Raw genomic sequence first — 19325 nt, forward strand, 5'->3', positions numbered from 1 at the left:
CATACTACTGCACCTTGGTATTTACATCCACCAAGCCGGGAATCTTCCTTTCGTCTTATATATCCCACGATAGATTGAATCAAGACTTCGACCTCGGCAACCCCAACCAGAAAATCAAAATTCCGACCGAAACCGCAAAGATGAACGGTAACAAAGACTTGACATCCGATCCCTGCGCAATGCCACCGGCCACAAAAGGCAGCACAGCGGCACCAGCACCCCCAAAAGCAGCGACGAACCCAATAGATGTAACATGCAGATGCTTCGGTAGCAGCTTGGTCATGACAACGACAACAGCGGGGAATAATGGGCCGAGGAAGAAGCCCTGTATAGAGACAGCCACGGCAGATGCGTAGAAGTTCGGCACGAGCCAGACAACTAGCGAGAAAGCGATAGAGCAGGTGATGTAGATCTACTTCACAGTTAGCAAACGCAATGATGAGTTAGACACGGACATAAAAAAAGCCCCGGATGAAGTCAACCATACTGAAGTAGCAATCCTCTCCCCAATCTTCGCCGTAACGAACCCCAACACCATTCTCCCAACTGTAATACCCAACCAAAAGCCCGTGGCTGTCATTCCACTTGGGAACGCGGCTGCCTTTCGCACGTCAATCATAATGGTGACGATCCAACCCCCGATGGACACTTCAACACCAACGTAGAGCAGTAGCAAAACGGCGCAGAGCCAGGAAACGCGAGCTGCAGGGCGTTTGAAAAGCGCATCTTTCAACCCGGCACCGTTGGCGTCTCCTGCGTCTGCATGGGCTTTCTTGAATGCCACGCCGGTAAATTGCCAGAACATTGTTGGCGAGATGATCCCTTCAATCACGGAAATACCAATCTGTCTTGCTTTAGCATGTCATCGCAATTGGTGTCAAAAGGGATCAGGGAGGTACCATGAAGAAATAAAAGTAATACCAAGGTGCATTTGCCTTCGTGATCAAATTGGTCGCGATAAGCGGGCTGATCACTGCCCCGAGACCATAGACACCATGCAAGAGACCTAAGATCTCATTTGATTTATCCATATTCCCGAGATAGGTGTTCCACGCTGCCTCTGCCAGTCCATTTGCTATTCCTGCGAAAATATATGCAACCACAAGAACTGGGTATGGCGGATGAACGCAACTAAGAACATATGCAACTAGTCGGAACGGAGGAACGATGAGGGAAATTCCGCGCTGACCGATAGTTTCGTGAAGCTTGTTGTTCACGAGTGCGGCGAGGACGTAGCCGACGAGAGGTGAAAGGAAAACGCAAGAGACGACCATGTAGCTAATGTCGTAGTATTCTTCGAGCTGCATATCGTTAGAGGTTGTTAATGTAGAGGAACGGTGAACGGACATATGGGATCAGAGCCTATTTTTGTCAGTTTTGCAGTCCGTTCTGTTCAAAATCAAATGGGCTCTCACTCCGTAAGCGGCATCGTTTGCTCCCATGACCAGAAATGACCAGAAGGTTGTCGCAATGCGTAAAACATTCGATCGAGGGTAATTCCATCGTTGAGATGCAGCCGTTGGGTCTATTACTTGTGTGTCTTGAGGTAACCGCTCATGGGATTCTCTTTCAGGTCCTTCTTCTCGGGCTCCAACTTCCATAGTGTTATTGATTTTGACACAAGCTCGTGTTGATTCATGGATTCAGGGGAAGCGCGCTAAGATTTATCTACCTTGCTTTCTTGCAAGCTCACAGATATTTTACTGACGAAAACATGATAAAAAATACTAAAAAATCATTTACGCAAAGCCAAGATAGAGCCATGTTGCCATAAGATTGGACTAGACCCAGAGACCAGAACGAAAAGTTATATCCAGCGATAATCCGCGACAGGATGATGCCATGCTATGGACATCGCAGTGGATATCAACACCAATACTAGTCGCAGACCCACCGAGCCTAGCGCTTTATCCGGGGGTTTAACCGACGCACTAAACCCGATACGGCCAGTTAACAGCCGCGCTGTTGCCATCTGCATTCGCCATCTTCTCTTCGTTGATCGTTCCTACAATTCCATCAGCTTCTCATCTCACCCAGTATCCCGCACAATCCGTCCCCAGCATGCCGCCACAGCCACGTGCACCTATCTCAACTTCCGGGCTCCCCTCCCGCTCCAAGACAGGCTGCGGCTCTTGCCGCCGGCGCAAGAAGAAATGCGACGAGACGCACCCCGTCTGTAATGGCTGCCAGCGCAACAATCTGACCTGCACATGGCCCGAACAATCCCCCGACAGCAGCCAAGCCCCACAGACACGACGGCCCCGACGACGACAGAATCTCGCAGACGGTGGCAATCGTCTATCGCCCGAGCTAGCCGCCATGGTGACCGTATTCGCGACGCCAAGTGATCAGCTGGTGCGTCGGCTACTGACTCATTTCTCGCATTTCGGGCCAACCTGGCTGACGAGCCGGATTGGGAACGGACGTACGCGCATCCTGGGTCATTTGTTTCCCGAGACGATGGAGAGCCCGTTGATTTCGAACTGTGTGTTGATGGTTGCGGCCGGGGATTTGGTCAAGTACGACCCATTCGATGTGCGGGTTCAGGCGGCCGCGGTGGAGTTCTATGGGGCAGCGGTTGAAGGGCTCAGAGGGGCTGTTGGAATACAGGGATCGAGAGAGGATGTCTCCGGTAGGTTGTGCCTTTGCTTCCATTCCTTTGTTTCTGTTAGGGCTCGTCGGGGTCGTGACTTTCGTACATGTGACGAGGGCACGTACTAATCGTATGCCCTCACTCGAACAGATCACAACCTTCTGGCTGTCCTATTGTTCTGTTTACATGAGGTATGGGAAGTAACGTTTTATTCATATGTGATGCACATTATAACTTACCTAACCAGACTCAAAATTACACCTCCTCAGAGCGCCTCATTCCGCACATCAATGCCGCTGCAACACTTATCACGCAACGCCTACACACGGTACCAGCTAATTCCGAACTACGCAAATTCCTACTAGAAATGTTCTGCTACCTCTTCTCCCTAACAGCCTTCTCACACGCCTCATCCCTCTCACTGCACCAAGGCAACCAAATCTTCGAAACCCCGGGTCTAATGGAGTACCTGCAAGGCGGGGCTATCCTAGGAACATCCCAGAAGGCATTATTCGTCGTCTTCCGAGTCAGCATTCTCCTATCTCAATTACCATCAGCACGAACTTCCCTTAACGGGGAACTCGATCCAAAAACAAAATCTAAACTTCTCGCAACAGAAACGCAACTCCAAACTACCCAGGCACCATTCATCCCAACCTCGGACATGAACACAGAAACCCTGAGCGACGGAATAACGTTCGAATGCTACCGTCTCGCCTGTGTCATCTATCTCCGATATACCATCGCCCCATCAACCTCCATTTCCGATCGATATATCCAATCCCTAGTCTCCCAATTCATCACATACCTATCCTATCTCCCTGAATCCCCGTCTGACGGGTTCATCTGCTGGCCTGTCGTTGTTGTGGGTTTATGTGCAATACAAAAAGAACACCGGGGTGCTATTGCGACCAAGTTGAAGAAGACGCATGAGAGATGGAGAAGCGATATATTTACTAAGAGTTTGAAGTTTCTGAAGGAGTGGTGGAGAGGAGAGGAGGGAGTGGACTCTGCAAAGAAGCGCGGGATTAACAGACAAGGGGGATGTGGGAGAGGAAGGCCGAGTCTAAGTTGTGGCATGAGGGAGGTGGAATTTCCAGTTCTCTTACTTTAACATCTTAGTTTCATACGAAATATTTCGGTGTTGATCAGGGGAGAGAGGCGTATTGGAGAGGTAGATATTTATGATTCATAAACGACAAGATGAGCATACAATGGCATAATTCGGAAATGATCATTTGAAGGAAGAGTCAAAGTGTAGTAGCAACGTAACATGTTCATTTAGCGAGTCTGGTTCTCGACAGTCTGATATGATATATGAGAATGAAATAGATAAAAAAGCCCTAACATCCATGCAATGCTGACCAGTACAAAAGAAAAACAAAGGAAAGGTTAATGTAATGAGTGAGGGTGGAATAATTCGATCAACAAATTTTCCAGACAAGAAACTTGAAACGCAATTTGGCCAAACAATGTAAACAGTCTGAAACGATAAATCCGGAATGCAAATAACATCAAGTAAAGCAGTATACAAAGGAAAGGTTGTCAAAGGAGTGACTGTGGTCAGGACGTAACACAAAACAAAAGAAAACAATCACACATCCACAACGCCATCATCAAGTCGTCATCAAAAAGCACACATAATCACAAATGAGCGAGTGATAAGGTGAGCATGTTAGTATACACCTTAGACAGGGAACCTGACACCACCTCTCTCCGTGCTTCTAGGCTGAGAGAGGATTCGAGGCAAGGTTCTGGCCTTAGGATCCTGATTGAATCGCAACCGGTCTCTTTTCAGATTAAACAATCTGATCATGCAAGACATGGCTTGCTCGTCGGTCAAGACCAACTTGACCTGTGCTGCACTGCTGCTGCTCTTCTCGTTGTTGGAATTATCAAGAGGCACGTCCTTGATACAGGCCGAGACCATCCATCGCACCAACACGTCCATGTCCCGTTCGTTGCTCCAACAAGGGAACATGGATAGGATCTGGACAGCGCGAGTGAACTCACGATGGGTAGGGTCCTTGGGGTCTGTCAAGAACGTTCTCGGGCCTCGGACGCCCTGCTCGTCGAGCTTTCTGTCTAGTAGACGAAGACACTCGCGGGGCGTCGGGTTCCGGAAGGCAATCTCTTCCTGGAAGAGGCTGGCGAGTCGAGGACGGTTGGCCAGCAGATGATCCATCTCGGCGGCTGGACCGGCGAGAATGACGACCGTCTGTCCGGCGTGCTTGGGGAGCAGATAGACTAGCTCGTCCATAGCTTGGAGGGTAGACTCGCTGTCACCGAGACGGTGGGCGTCTTCGATGAAGAGGACCTTGCCACGACTGAGGTCGAGTTGGGAGCGAGCTCGGGGCGATTGACCAACAAAGTGGGTAAGGTCGCTGATGGAGCATTCCACGAGGTCACTGGTTTCGAGGACGCCCATCTTGTAGTAGAGGATGGCAAGCTGCTGGGCGACGGTTCTTTTTCCGGTCCCTGGTCGCGGAATAGTCAGCGGCCATTCAGTGGAAGGAAAGGAAAATGAAGAATAGGAAAGATGATGTTAACTTACCAGGTGCACCCTTGAACACTAAGGCGTACGGAATACGCGCGCTGGGCTCAACACCCTGCATCCAAGCTGCCTTCATCTCGTTATGATATCTCTTCAGAACGGAGATGATATCATCCGGGACGATGGAATACCGCAACTCATCGCGGAACGCCAACGTGGTATGCCCGCCAACCAGATCGGGCTGGAAGTCCTCAGCTTGGAGGACTCGCTCGACTGGCTCGTTAGCCCTGGCGCGTCGGTCCTCAAAGTTATGATTTGCGACCGCGACAAGTCTTTCGATGGCGCGCGCGTTGTCAAAGTCGCGACGCATACGTGCGTTGTCGAGAATATCCATGGCCGCCTGGAAGGCCTCAGGTGTTGAGTCAATATCGTTATCTTGGACCTTGGACTGGAAGAGCTGTTCCATTTGCTCGCGCGTAAGACGATGGAATTGCACGACTTGGCCTTCGAATTTGCCTACCGTGGATTTGCTGAGCTGCGAGAGGAGCGATTTGACGGCGGATGTGGAACCGATGAGGACGGTACAAACTCGGGGCTTGGTCAACTCGGTCGTCAGAATGTCCAGCACGTCCTGGGGATAACGAGGAGGGATAGCGACGGTGGTGCCATCGAGGCTATCGACCTCGATGATGAGAGTGTCGGAGTGGGTGTTGTCGAGAGCGAAGAGAGATTTGACCGGTGCTGTGGTTGTCAGCTTGTTTTCATGGAAGCCAAAGGCGGAGAGAATACCTTCTCCATCACTCAGCAGTCCCAGATCAGCCAACACCTGCACGTAGAGCTTCGCGGCCGTGGACTTTCCAGTGCCCTGCGGACCGGTGAAGACGCGATTCAACCGCACGGGGAGTCGTCGCTGATTGCGCAGCTCCCGCGAGTAGTTTTCCTCGAGAGTGTCAAATACTTCTCGGACGGAGGCCTTGACAGCTTCCTGTCCGACAAGGCCCTGTAGTTGCTGCCAGGCCTCGCTCTGCATTCGAATATCCGCGGGACTAGGGCCCAAGAGATCCTGACGGGAAAAGAAAAAGTAGTCGACCTCATCCATGCCACCGGTCTGGTCAGTCAGATACTGAGCCTGACGGCGAGCGACATGGGCGACGAGGTCGCGAACAGCATGAGCGTTGGTGAAGCCCTTCTTGCCGCGTCCTCGAGCCAGCCGACGCGCAGCAACCTGCATATAGGGGCCTTCGAGACCACCTTCGACCTGCATGCGACCCTGGTATTCACCCGTAATGCGACGACCCAGCAGCTGCAAGAGATCGGGGCGTTCGAAGTCGGCAAAATTTAGCGTGCTGCAGGTCAGACGCTGGATGCGAGGGTGATCGCGCAGGAAGGCGGCAATCTGTTCGGGGTAACCAGTGAAGACAACGATGATGCGGTTTGTCGGGCGCTCCATGGCCTCCACCATGTAGGAGAGGGTCTGCTCGGCAGACGCACTGTCGGTCGAGTTGTCGAGCGTTTGAGGGTTGTCGACAATCATAACACCGGCAGTTTGAGTAGAAGGGGCGGCGTCGACAATATCCTGGATGAGACGCTGAGTTCCCTCTGGGCCCTTGGAAGCCAGCTCCGAGCCCGAGGTCTCCTTCACAGTCTCTGCGTCGGCGATGCCGATGGAATAGAGCATCTTGGCATATATCCGAGCGACAATGCTCTTGCCTGGTGCCGTTAGTATATGTGTCTCAATGAGATGAGAGGAATCATACCTGTGCCCGGGTTACCCTGCATTGCGATATTGTACCACTCACTGCGCGGATCACGACCATGTCGGCGACAGATCTGCACGTAGCTCTGCACACCGTTCAACTGTCTCTTCACATTGTCCAGACCGACAAGTCGCTCCATGCCATCGGTGACATCCTTTCTGGCAGCGTCACGACTTGAGCGCTCGCGCTCCGTCGAACGTCTCTGCAATGTCGAGGTGATCCCCATCTTGGGAACAGCTTGTTGTGTGGTTGGCGTCTGGGTCTGCGTTGACACCGAAACGGCGGATTCTGGCTGCGACCGTTTAGACGAAGACGACCAGATAGGAAAGAAGAATGGAAATCGGGATTGTCTGGCAATGGAGCAATCCATGCTCTGACAGCGACGACAAGGACAAAGTTGCGCAAGGAAATCAAGGAGAACAGAGAGCATAAGGTAGGAGGTGAACTGGCAGGTTGTTCTTGTCTTTCTTTCTCCGAAACGGGGGAAGAAAGAGAACGACAGACAGTAAAGAGCTCGAGCTTTCAAAGAGATGTTATGTACGTCCAAGTAAGGGAGAATAATAGATAGGAGAATTTCTATCCTCCCCCAAGTCGAGTTCCGACCATCCATTATTTATCGACGCGTATTCGCATCCAGCTGGCAATGACTGACAAAACCACCGATTGAGCCATGGCAGTCGCAAGGCCGGCAACAGCATCGTTTCCTTCGTGAGGCACAGAATGGGCGACCACCATGAGAGGGGGAATTTCGCCGGATTCAATTATGGTAGACCTATGATGAGGCGACAGGTAGGCGTGATGCTATTTCACCGCTACTTGTGGGCCGCCATGTCCGCCTAACCAAGCCATTTCGCACCGTTGGTGACTAGTTCACTAGGTCGAGAAGAGTGGGCAGATGATTCGATAGTCGAGCCAAAATTCACATGATTTTACTTGCCTAATCTGGGCAGCTAGTGAGGCCTCGAGTCTGAAACGCTGCCACGACTGACGAGACCCCGATGAAACTGGTCTGTGCGAGTCGTTTCAGATCCGGGCAGAGCAGGTGCCAGGACAGACCAGGGATCCTCTGTCAGGGATTTGCGAAGCGTGGATCTATTTTTACCCAGCGCATTAGGCGAGGAGTTAGTCAGGCACCGGATGCGCTGTTGTTCGTTGTGTGGTTGGGTATGGCTGCCCTATCATCGGCTGCAATGTGTTCGATAGGCTTCCTAGAATGCCCGGATATCATTGGATGTGACTACTAGGGCGTCTCTTGTGGCCTTGATTAATAAGGAAGGTCTATGAGGCATTAGGATCAGGCCTGATTTAATGCTGAACAATGCATTGTTCTGGGTGGTGGGACGATAGATGACATCACAGACCATCTCAACAGTCGGTGATCAGTCATCGCTTCGCTAGACCCAAATGCTTCTCGCTGGAATAGGATGTTTGCTCGTCGCTTTCTTCGGATATGCTATTCTCCTATTCCCCAGGTAAAAACAGAGCGATTCCCACTTCTCACCGCAATATGAGTCACAATCTGTTAGCATTCCCAGGAGCTCCCAGCCCCTCATTATTGCTGCCAACATAGCCCCGTCCACTACTCCGTACTATCCACTAGATGGAATTCACAGCTTCTTCTCCCTGTTTCCCTCTCTAAATCCGAACAGAGACCCCGCAATCTTTCTCATCTGGATTTCTTCCGACCCCTCCGTAATTCTATACCTTCTAAAATGCCGATAAATGTGCTCGAATGGATAATGGCGCGAGTATCCATCTCCCCCATGGATCTGCCCGCATTAGCACCGCCTTCTTCACCAGCTCGAATAATGAACAGAACAGAAAAAGTCTGCAAAATACCTGAATCGCCCTATCCGCCGCCTCGCAAACTAATCTGTTAGCCCAAAAATTGCACATTGCGACCTTATCGCTCAGTTTCTTCTCGATCTCCACCCAAGGCTTTCTCCCCTCGCTCTCCGCCTCCCCAGCTACCCGATCCATATCCACGCTAGTCTTCAGAATCAGCAGTCGGAGCATCTCAACCTGCGTCACCAACTCAACGACTGGAAACTGAATGCCCTGGTTCTCGGACAGGCTCTTTCCGCCCCAAATTTTCCTGTTCTTCGCGCGCTCAATGCTCCGATCCAGGCAGAACTTTGCCGCACCACACGAACTAGCCGCCTGTCGGAGTCGATTTTCATGCACGAATGTCTGCGCGATCGCCAATCCCTCGCCAACAGTTCCCAGCACAGCCTCGGGTGACACGAAAACCCGTTCTAAAGTTACGGTCGCATGATCGGTCGGCATATTCATCGTCCATTCGTAACTCACAATCCCCACCCCCTTCGTCTCGCGGGGAACAAGGAATGCCGTTATCCCCCGACTAGAACCCGGTGTGCCCGAAGTCCTCGCGAAGATGATGAAATGCGTGCTATTATGCGCGCCTGTCTGCCATTTTTTTGTACCGGAGATTTGAAACCCGTCCGGAACTTGACTTGCGACCGTGTTCATGAACGTAGCATCGCTGCCATGACAAGGTTCCGTGAGCCCGAACGTAGCTCGGAATTTGCCTTCAAGACGTAGAGGAATGAGTATGCGGCGCTGTTCCTCCGATCCGAAATGATGGATCATCAGAATATCGGGAAAATTCCCGACTACGCTGTGTTCGTTCTGTAGATCATTGGCTAATCCCAATCCGCCGCCGTAGACTGGGTGAGACGCAAGGTGGTACCGGATGACCGCCATCCAGAGGTTAGTTTGGGGGTGGGACTTTCCGCCATAGATGCTGGGAAGGGCGAAGCGATAGAAGCCCGCTTTGTCTGCGATGGACCGAGCTTTCGCTGGAGTTCAAAGTTAGACATTTCCACGTTTTGTAGAGCCATCTAATGGTAAACTACATACTGAGAAGAATCTCCCATTCTATCGCTGGAAGCCCGCCCTTTCTCCAATCCGTTCGAGAAAATTCACGCCGGTGGTCAAAGAAGCGGTTGTTATCATCTGAATGCTGAAGGGGAAGGATCTCTGTATTAATGACAGACTCAAGGCTTCCAAGGAACTGGGTCAGATCGAACGGGACGTCGAAGTTCATCGTGCCTTTCTTGAATCGATACTTAGGGTAGACGGTGACCCGCGACAGCCATCGTTTCAAATCCGATGGATATATAGTTTCCCCGCATTTCGGTTTCGGATCTCGGCTCGGGTCGATCGCGGCATCTGTTCAGTTCGTTCTTCAATTGACATTTATAGTGAAAGTTGTTACTTCAATGGTGTTCTATCTCACCTGATATCGTTCACGTTTCGTAGAGTTATCGTGTATACTCTGTGGATATGGTGTTCTCCCAAGTGTGAGTGCCTGAGGCAAGCAGCCAAGCCGTTTGCTTGCCCCTCCCAAGGCACCTTGAACGTAGGCAACATCGTGGTAGATCTCGCTTCCTCCATCAGTCAGTTCAATCACTTCAGTATTCATTTCTCAACGAGTTTACTTAGCACGTCATTTTTGATCACTGCGATGCACCCGGCCCCTGGAACGTCTGCATAATTCATCCACATTCATATTCGGTCAAATTAGCGACTACGTCCAACAATATAGCTGTACATAGCGCTTGGCGAAACATGATCGCTGAGAAAAAGGTACGACAAGAAAGCGCACAATCGATTTACAAGAATATGCCTTGGCGAAGGGAATGGCAGATTCCCTCAGGCATCCAGGCTTTCCACAGTACTCCAGGTACCGAAAGCGACCACGCTCAGAAGCGGCTATGGATAAAATACACAGTATGTGTAAGTTTGGGTGAGTGGGCTGGCGTAGGGGGATATGCTACTTGTCTGCTAGAAAGATCAACAACACGTCACTTCGGAAACCAACGAAAGCCGACGATTCGTGAGACTTTCAGCCACGCTTTCATACAAACCTAAGGAGGTGCCCATTTGATGTTTCTTCAACGGAAGCTGACGATCGATTGGACCGGAAAACTTCCCGTGGTGGCCCGGACCGACACTAAGTGGAAACACAACCCTGTCATCTAGGTTCATCCACTCGTCAGGAAACATTCAGATGTAACAGTTGAAAGCCACACAACCTAATACTAGGGCCTAAGAAACGATCTGTGCCATGAAACTACAGCTCATTGACTTATACCGTCATGTATCTCCTACATGTAAAGGAAATACATGTGATAGGTAAGCTGTCTCCATGTGACCGACATTATTCTTGCATGCAATCCCAAATTCCCTGGACTTGAGAACAGAAGTACATAAACCGCCGATCAAAGCTATTCGAGAAGTGTGTGGTATTCCACTAACGGGGGTAAGTTCAGGGACAGAACAGCAAGTCATCATCTAACTCATTCCTCAGACACTCGCCCACGGGACTATACCTTTCCTACAGGCTCTTGTTCTCCGTCGTGATGTCAGGATGCTGAGATAGTCCAACAAAAATATCAATCAAGCGTTAACCTCTGACGCGCATGTAGGAAAAGAGAGTTTGTGGCACGGTCTGGACTACTCTGAGTGCTACATTCATCACGCAATACCGTAATTATGCCCTACTCGTTGTGGTCCCTCAATCTTGTCTATAAAGTGCAGCTCATCAACCACAGTTTCCCTGGAGATTAGAAGATTGATTATTCCTCTGCACTCCTCAGTCGTAGCATATCGTTCTCCACTCAATTTAATCCGCCCGTCAAATTTGCAAATACCATCGTATCCGTACCACCTCCACCGGCCACTACAATGCGTTTCTTTATGCTCCTAGTCGCCACACTCTGGATAACTATGCAATCTTCCAGTCGAAGTTCATCTTCCCACACCTCGCGCTCTTCGCCCTCCTCGCACTCACAGATCCACCAGCCCACCGTTAAGGGACACCGTGGCTAATCCGTATAACTATGACAAGTGATATTTACACCCATCATGACCAAGTTGCTCCCACATTCCAATCTAATGATGTGCAGTTCTGCAAAATGGAGAAAGTGTCAGGGAAAGATTGGTGTCACTTTTAATTTAATCACAGGTGGCCAGGTTTGCTGGATTCGTTGCTTTTTCCGGTTGTCTTGTCAACAAGGTGTCCCAATGTTTACTATCAGTGATTTATGCTTTGAAGGATCTCAAATTCTACACTCGCTTTGGTTCAGTGTCTTTCTGTAGATCTCTTTCATGAACTTCCTGTTTCGCGTTGCAATTTGGCACAAGGCTGCCATTCGTATCAGCCTCTGCCCCCTGTCCCCTATATGACATGCCGGTCTAGTCATTCAAAGACGAATCCCTTAAGCTATTGGCAAATTCTATCTAAGTTCCTACTCCACGTATTATAGATGGGATTCGAATCTCTTAACGATTCATCGGGCCTGTCGCTGGCGTTAATGCGCGGCTTGTAGACCTTTCCTAACGCCTAAGTGCTCCAAACAGATGCTCGATTTCTTGCTTCCGCCATCTAGGAATAGGGTTCTTTGGCATGGCTAGGGATGTGGCATTTGCCAGTCTACAGGGAGCATCTTCTTCTTTCCAACGAATCGTATGACTTCTTACCGGACCTGTGATCCGGTTATAGCCCAGAAGTTTATTTTCTCGTGTTAAATGATGAGTTTCCAAAACTTGAGATTCTAGAACAACAACTAGGCAACTCTCTCAGGCTACGAAAATATTGAACTTTCTCTGTATACTGGGCTATGGAAGGCCTTTTTTCAAGACCATAACAAACTCGCGTGCACAAGGGTTATCGGCGGACGTCATTACACGGTGAATTACCTGTTGATGATGATGTTGTGACTCACCACCACCCTAAATTGAGATAACCTCCGATCGATACTCCCGACTTCATTCAAGCAACATCATCGACTATGCCTGACAACTTTCTTTCGGAGCTCCCTTCGGGGACCCCCAATTAGGTGGCCACGAACGTGAAAGCCATCCAATCTGTCGTTAAACGGAATATGGATAGCCCATATATTGTTATATCCGACGTCAGTCCCGAGATTGTCGAAAGGCTGGTGGAGCTTCCACACTTGCGGCCCTTAAGGCCAGCAGAATATTTTATAGTGCCGATCTGAAACAATCAATCCTGACACTCCCTTCTAACCATCACGAGATTGCAAGTCGGACCTTTGAAAGAATACTCTAACACCATCTGCTCAAAATAAACATTGACGAAGAAATCATATTTGGCGGCGCAGGGCGAGTCAAGGAAGGCCCTTATTCAAAAGAGCCAAATGGATCATTGTTTCCACAACGACAAATTCAAGGAAGAGACCGAAAATGGCCAATCCTGGTAATTGAAATCGGTCACTCGGAGTGTATCCGTCGTCTCAGACGACAAGAATCGCTTTCGTTTCTCAAAATCGCGGGGTGCGCTATATGGACAGGTTTTCTAGTTTTGTTCCATGTGCGATGTGTTTCCTGTTGCCCAAAAGGGCCTGTGCTTAAAGATCCTTGGGCGAAACACGCTATGTCTTACCTGTGGGTCACAGTGTGGGTATCCGGAAACAGTTGACGAACCTTTATAAGATAGACTGAACAATGCGCTCCTACCCATAAGATGGGAATAAATGTGGTTTTTTCTCACATGATACCTACTGTATTCGAAAGTACAAGGAAACCCCGGAAGGTGAGAGCGTGTTTTGGAGGCTTTTATTTCATCTGTATAGATAGTTAAATATATCTATTCAACTAAGCAAGTAATCAATCCTCTTTCCTCTATCTAGCAAGTAGATATACGACTTACAATCGTGCAGATCTGTCTACTGTCTCCGTTACATGTGTCTCGTCCCACTTCTCAGCGACCTGATGTCATAGTCAGTCTCAAGGTATCACCAATCACGGCCAGGCAAAATGAAGAACACTTACATCAGCAATATGATCATATCCCAGCAGCTTCGGCGCCAGACCCGGATCTCGCCACGCCAAAGCCTCGCCTTCCGGCGTCGGCACCATTTGCATCTTACGGTCCCGTTCTTCCTGCTCCGGTCCGTCATGAAGATGGTAGAGATACTGTTGCGTGTTTCCTCTCTCGACGACCATCTTTGTGCGCTGTTTGCGACACTTCTCGAACACTGATAGTGCGTAGCGTTTTGCCGATAGAAATTCAAGTGAGGACTTGGATGTTCCAGGGGCGTTGGGGAGTCTGGAAAGACATTCACCGAGGACGGCGCCGTCTTCAAAAGCCATTCCGGCTCTGTTGTGTATTAATGTTAGTTTGGCGTTCTCATAGTATAACACATTAGGATAGAGGGAAGATTGGTACCCGGATGCTAGATATGGTAGCGTAGCGTGAACAGAGTCGCCGAGCATTACCCATGCTCCGGAGGGATGGGTCCAGTCATGGTCGCCATAGCGGATGCAGAGTCGCCATTTATGGACGGATTGGCACAGCTTGAGGAGTTTTTGGATCCTAGCAACTTAGTAAATCAAGACTGGAGAGAACAGTGTCAGGCAGCGCTTACCGTGGATCCCATCCCTCGAATAACGCGCACATCTCCTCCACGTTCCCTGCAACTGTCGATGCGAGCGACTCCTCGGGAATATCGTCTGGTACGAGAAGAACCATGTTGAAGAGGTCGCCTCCGCGGAGGACGTAGTTCACTTTACTTGTTAGTTCTCCTCTTTCGGGTGTCAACGCAATGTACATACCAGCATGCGCATCCGGTCCGAGCCAATAATTTACCTGCGGGTCTGTCACGAAACCTTCCAGCTCTGGATCCTTCAGCATTTCCTCCGTCGACAATAGAAGTCTATATGCAAGATCCCCCGTCTTGACCGGTGGATCTTCCCGTCCCAGTAAAGCCTCTGTCAACTTGCCAAACACTCCATCCGCACCGATCACCAAATCGGCCGTCCATTCTCGCCCGTCCGCAGCGACAGCAGTCGCTGTTTCGCCTCCGGGCGACACTCTCACGTCTTCAATCCGCGTATTGCAAGTCATCCTGGCGCCGACTTCGAGCGCCCGCTCTACTAGACACCGGTGGAGATCCGCACGATGAAAATCACGATACCATGTCCCCGGGTATTGACTCTCCGACGCGTGGAAGTCTAGAGCAGAAATGTGGTTTCCTTTCCATCCGATAAAATTGCATACTCGAGGGTAGGTCATGTATGGTTTCAGCGTCTCGCCGAGACCCCAGTGTTGAAGAATGCGAGAGGAGTTGGGAAGGACTTGGATGCCAGCGCCGATTTCCTTGATTTCGGGGGCCGCTTCGAGGATGTGAACATCGTGACCGGCGAGGGAGCAGCTGATTGCGGCGCCGAGGCCGGCAAGGCCAGCTCCGACGATGATGGTCTATGATTCCGGCTCAGCTGTTGTCGTGAGGGGAATACGAGCGGTAGGGAGGGGATGGAAACGTACCTGTAACCGCGAAGACTCATCGCGGTGCTCTTTTTGCTTGACATGGATTGGTGGTGCCATTGTGCCCTCTCTTTTCGTGGATCGATTGAAATCTGAGTTTGATTCTGCCCAAGTTCAGCATCGCTGCTGCCTCTCAATTTATCTTCGGTATGGTACCTTGTGCCTGTCCTACGTGCCAAAGATGGGGGTTAGTCGCTTATCAGGATGGGGTGTACGGAGGCATCGTATATCTACCTCGAGAGGTCGGAGAGATGTCCAGAGTATCGTAAGATCAAGCTACACATTGTCTACCACCATGTCTCGAGTAAGTGGCCCCTTGCAGGACTATGACGATAGTGGTTGCTGACCGAGCAGTTCTCTCTAACCGGTCGCACTGCACTCGTCACTGGCGGTGCTCGAGGCTGTGGCCTGGCGTTCGCGAGAGGGCTCGCTGAAGCTGGGGCCAATGTAGCTGTGTTTGATATTATCGAGCCAAGCGAAGGGTTTCATTCTATGGAAAAGGACTATGGTATTCGCACAGCATTCTACAAGTCCGTTTCCCACCATCCTTCTCTACAAACCGACGTCGCCCACTAATAAATCTTTTGTGTACTGCAGAGTCGATGTTTCCTCTCAAGAGTCTCTCGAAAACGCCTTCAAAGCTTTCCAATCTGACTTCTCCAATGCCCTGGACATTTGCGTCCCCTGTGCTGGGATTAATCGCCACCTCCCGTTCCTTGAGTTCACCTTCAAAGACCACCAAGACCTATTATCAATCAATGTGATGGGTCTGTTTTTCACGGCCCAATTAGCAGCGAAGCAGATGATCGCCAACGGGACCAAACATGGCAGTATTGTCCTAGTGGCGAGCATGGCGAGCCACGTTGCCGTCAGAGATCAGCTTTGTAGCGCATACTGTGGATCCAAAGGGGCTGTGAGGGCGATGTGTCCGGCTATTGCGAAGGAGATGGCGCCTTATGTGAGTTGTCAATATGCTTGCTTCTTCGGATTTCTGGGACCAAAATATTAACAGAGGCTGTGACAGGGCATCCGAATGAATTCAATCTCTCCAGGATATGTCCGCACCGAGATGACGGCCGCGGTAAGTTTCTGCTTTCGGATGGCCATCATTCTATGTTCGGCTAACATATTTAGTTCCCCCATCTTGTGGAAAATTGGAAAGCCGACGCGATGAACGGCCGGATTGCCGAACCCGACGATATCATGGGGGCGTGCGTTTTCCTGGCCAGCGACGCAAGCGCATACATGACCGGGGCAGATATTGTCGTGGATGGGGGGGTGACGAAGTGGTAGGCTACTTTGACAGGGATCATATCGAGTGTTATCTATCGGGAGAGGATTATCAATCAACTCGATAGGGTCTATCTATGTGTGGGGTAGTTAGCGTGGGAGCTTGTGAGAGGGAAAGAGTCCATCCACTTATGCACGCAAGGGGGGCCAAGGGTGGGGGTGAGGGGAATCTCCCGGTCGATGTTCTCCAACTCTAGCTGGTTTAGCTGAAGTCACTTTACTCCAAATCTGGCTCGCTCGTATAGCTTCTTTGAAATAAAATCTTCCTCGCGTCTTTCAATCTCCTATCGCTACAGTCAATTTATGCTGAACCGAAAGACAAAGGAATAATGTCTCCCAGCTCAGAGAACGGCCTTCACGAGGAGTCCACGACGGTCGTTGTCGTCGGCGCAGGGCCCTCGGGGTTAATGCTAGCGTAAGTGTTCCGTCCGACACAGAATCATTGCACTCAAACTCGAAGGCAACAAAGAGGCAAGCGATCGTGAAGTTAACAAGAAAAGATGCAACCTGGTCCGCTACGGCATCAACACCGTCCTCTTCGACGACCGCCCCGACAAAACCTCTACAGGAAAAGCAGACGGCATGCAGCCAAAGACCATCGAAACATTTCGTCAATTGAGACTGGCAGACCCATTGCTCAAGAACGCAGCGAGAGTGCATGACATTGCCTTTTGGGTATCCCACCTCCATTTTATGTTCTGAAGTTACTTAGCGTAAGGGCCAGACTGATGCATGACATGGCAAACCCTAGGAATCAACTCCAGACTCCTCCCTTCATCGAACCGGTCGCAAAACGCATTATCCAGACCATCTCGTCGGCGCTGCGGATCCGTACATTCTACTAGCGCATCAGGGGATGATTGAGGATATTTTGATCCAGGATATGGAGGATAGAGGGGTGGGTGTACGACGGAGCAGTCCGTTTGTTGGATGCGAGCGGTTACCAGGCGGGAAGCTGCGCGTGGAATATGAGAATGCACCCAATGGAACGAAGAAGACAATTTTGACTGATTATCTGATTGGGTGTGACGGTGCGCGGTCGAAAGTGCGAGAGTTCATCCCCGACACGCAGTTGGAGGGAGATATGACGAATGCCTCGTGGGGTGTTCTTGATGGTATGTCCGGTCGATGTTCTACACACTGTTGGGTTTACTCTGACGATCGCTATGACTAAATAGGAGTGATTGAAACCGACTTCCCTGATCTCTGGAGCAAGGTCGCCGTCCGATCGCACACTGCAGGGTCGATCTTGTGGATTCCGCGAGAGCGCAACATGACCCGACTGTATGTGCAATTATCTTCGACCGATGGGGAGCGCGTCGACAGAAAGATGGCGACACCAGAGTATGTTATGAAGCGCGCAGCAGACGCCATGCACCCATTCTCTCTAAAGTGGAAGACGATCGAGTGGTTTGGTAACTACGTTGTTGGTCAGCGTGTCGCGAGACATTTTAGCGATGCAGAGGGGAGGATCTTCATCGCAGGTGATGTGAGTATCTTCAGCGTATACGATTCCATGGGTTGTATGATCTAACAGGGAGATAGGCTGGACACGTACATTCCGCCCTTGCGGCCCAAGGGGCGAACACGAGCATGCACGATGCCTTTAACCTGGCTTGGAAACTGAACCTGGTTGTTCGCGGCCTTGCATCCCCATCGCTACTCTCTACTTATGAGGAGGAAAGACGGAAGATCGCCTCTGACCTGATCAACTTCGACGCTGGGCACTGCGAGGCCTTCGCGCGGGGGGATGAAGCACTTGCCAAGAATTTCGACGACAACATCCGTTTCATTTCTGGCATTGGTGCGGAGTATAGTCCTGGAATGCTAACGGCGCAAGGGATAGGGAAGGGTAAATTAAAGCCCGGTGCCTCGATGATTCCAGCTAGGGTGACACGGTACATCGACGCGAATCCGGTGGATATCCAAATCGACATCCCGATGCTGGGACAGTTCAGACTATACTTTTTTGTTCCTGATGTGAGAGCGGGAATGGGGTTTCTGGAAACGGTTTGCCAAGGCGATACGACAGTGGGCAGTTTGGCATCAACAGCTGCACAATCCTATGCCGAGAAGCCCCGAGGATATGCGCCCTCTGATGAGTTCTTGCAACCGCAACGATATACCCCGATCTCGGACCTGGTCACATATGCCCTTGTCACGAAAACAGAGAAAGCCCAGTTCGAGATTGCTGATTTACCAGAGGCACTTCGGAAGAGTCGCTGGACCATGTATCTAGATAACGGCGATACAAGGGGCTGCACAGAGAGATGGATGGGAGAGCTAGACAGTGGGAAGGTTGGCGTTGTTGTTGTAAGACCAGATGGGTATGCCGGTGCTCTTGGATCTTGGACTGTTGAGGAAGGAAATCAGGCCAGACAGTGGGTCGATGAGTATTTTCAAGGATTTGTTTAAGTGGCGTGTTGCTACATCTGAGACGTTAGACATGAATACAATTACACTCTCATACGTCGCCAGCTAATTATTGTCTTGCCAGAATATATTTTCACGTTATCTTCATGTTGAAACAGTCACATAACCAGCCAAGCAAAATGCGCCCGGCAAAGTCCCATTGAGAATAAGTTTCTTGATGTTTGCGTAGAGGTTTCTATCAGTGAGAAAGCTGTTGTCATGTTTGAGCCAAATATTGTCATTCGCATGTATTAAAAGATTGAGTCTTGGTGGGCCTATTTCCACACGGGGCGTGTTTGCCACCACGGCAAAATTAACCTAGAGCAGCACTCCACTAACTTGCTTCGGAATAGTTAGTGCCTTAATGCCTTGTTGGTCTTTAAACACGCACCACTGTTTCATCAACAAATTCAGCGGAAGCGCTATATTCTCTCTGCAATAGCTGGGTTAACAACCAAAAGATGT

At 50.3% G+C, this 19325-nt stretch overlaps 7 protein-coding genes across 7 annotated transcripts; 3 read left to right on the plus strand and 4 right to left on the minus strand.

Moving 5' to 3' along the window:
- Positions 1-79: 79 nt before the first annotated feature.
- LDX57_006803 (uncharacterized protein) lies at positions 80-1442 on the minus strand (the record flags this gene model as incomplete). Its single annotated transcript, XM_046088521.1, has 5 exons — positions 80-412; positions 488-844; positions 900-1301; positions 1348-1362; positions 1416-1442. The coding sequence occupies 5 exons, from the start codon at positions 1440-1442 to the stop codon at positions 80-82; spliced, it is 1134 nt and encodes a 377-aa protein (XP_045944491.1).
- Positions 1443-2061: 619 nt separating this feature from the next.
- On the plus strand, positions 2062-2721 carry LDX57_006804 (Zn(II)2Cys6 transcription factor domain-containing protein; the record flags this gene model as incomplete). Its single annotated transcript, XM_046088522.1, has 1 exon — positions 2062-2721. One exon carries the CDS (start codon positions 2062-2064, stop codon positions 2719-2721), a length of 660 nt encoding a protein of 219 aa, XP_045944492.1.
- A 1320-nt stretch (positions 2722-4041) lies between these two features.
- On the minus strand, positions 4042-7070 carry GbpA (the record flags this gene model as incomplete). The annotated part of the gene is made up of 3 exons (XM_046088523.1): positions 4042-5071; positions 5148-6797; positions 6845-7070. The coding sequence occupies 3 exons, from the start codon at positions 7068-7070 to the stop codon at positions 4281-4283; spliced, it is 2667 nt and encodes an 888-aa protein (XP_045944493.1). The 3' UTR covers positions 4042-4280.
- A 1381-nt stretch (positions 7071-8451) lies between these two features.
- On the minus strand, positions 8452-9911 carry LDX57_006806 (acyl-CoA dehydrogenase; the record flags this gene model as incomplete). Its single annotated transcript, XM_046088524.1, has 3 exons — positions 8452-8613; positions 8684-9663; positions 9725-9911. The coding sequence occupies 3 exons, from the start codon at positions 9909-9911 to the stop codon at positions 8452-8454; spliced, it is 1329 nt and encodes a 442-aa protein (XP_045944494.1).
- A 3626-nt stretch (positions 9912-13537) lies between these two features.
- On the minus strand, positions 13538-15218 carry LDX57_006807 (uncharacterized protein; the record flags this gene model as incomplete). The annotated part of the gene is made up of 6 exons (XM_046088525.1): positions 13538-13600; positions 13664-13991; positions 14061-14207; positions 14260-14398; positions 14447-15092; positions 15159-15218. 6 exons carry the CDS (start codon positions 15216-15218, stop codon positions 13538-13540), a joined length of 1383 nt encoding a protein of 460 aa, XP_045944495.1.
- A 235-nt stretch (positions 15219-15453) lies between these two features.
- On the plus strand, positions 15454-16451 carry LDX57_006808 (uncharacterized protein; the record flags this gene model as incomplete). Its single annotated transcript, XM_046088526.1, has 5 exons — positions 15454-15462; positions 15513-15688; positions 15756-16116; positions 16183-16239; positions 16293-16451. The coding sequence occupies 5 exons, from the start codon at positions 15454-15456 to the stop codon at positions 16449-16451; spliced, it is 762 nt and encodes a 253-aa protein (XP_045944496.1).
- A 326-nt stretch (positions 16452-16777) lies between these two features.
- Positions 16778-18863, plus strand: LDX57_006809 (uncharacterized protein; the record flags this gene model as incomplete). Its single annotated transcript, XM_046088527.1, has 5 exons — positions 16778-16863; positions 16949-17123; positions 17200-17563; positions 17627-17937; positions 17994-18863. 5 exons carry the CDS (start codon positions 16778-16780, stop codon positions 18861-18863), a joined length of 1806 nt encoding a protein of 601 aa, XP_045944497.1.
- Between the last annotated feature and the right edge of the window lie 462 nt (positions 18864-19325).

Source organism: Aspergillus melleus (assembly GCF_016097325.1).
Source record: "Aspergillus melleus strain CBS 546.65 chromosome Unknown contig3, whole genome shotgun sequence".
NCBI lineage: Eukaryota > Fungi > Ascomycota > Eurotiomycetes > Eurotiales > Aspergillaceae > Aspergillus > Aspergillus melleus.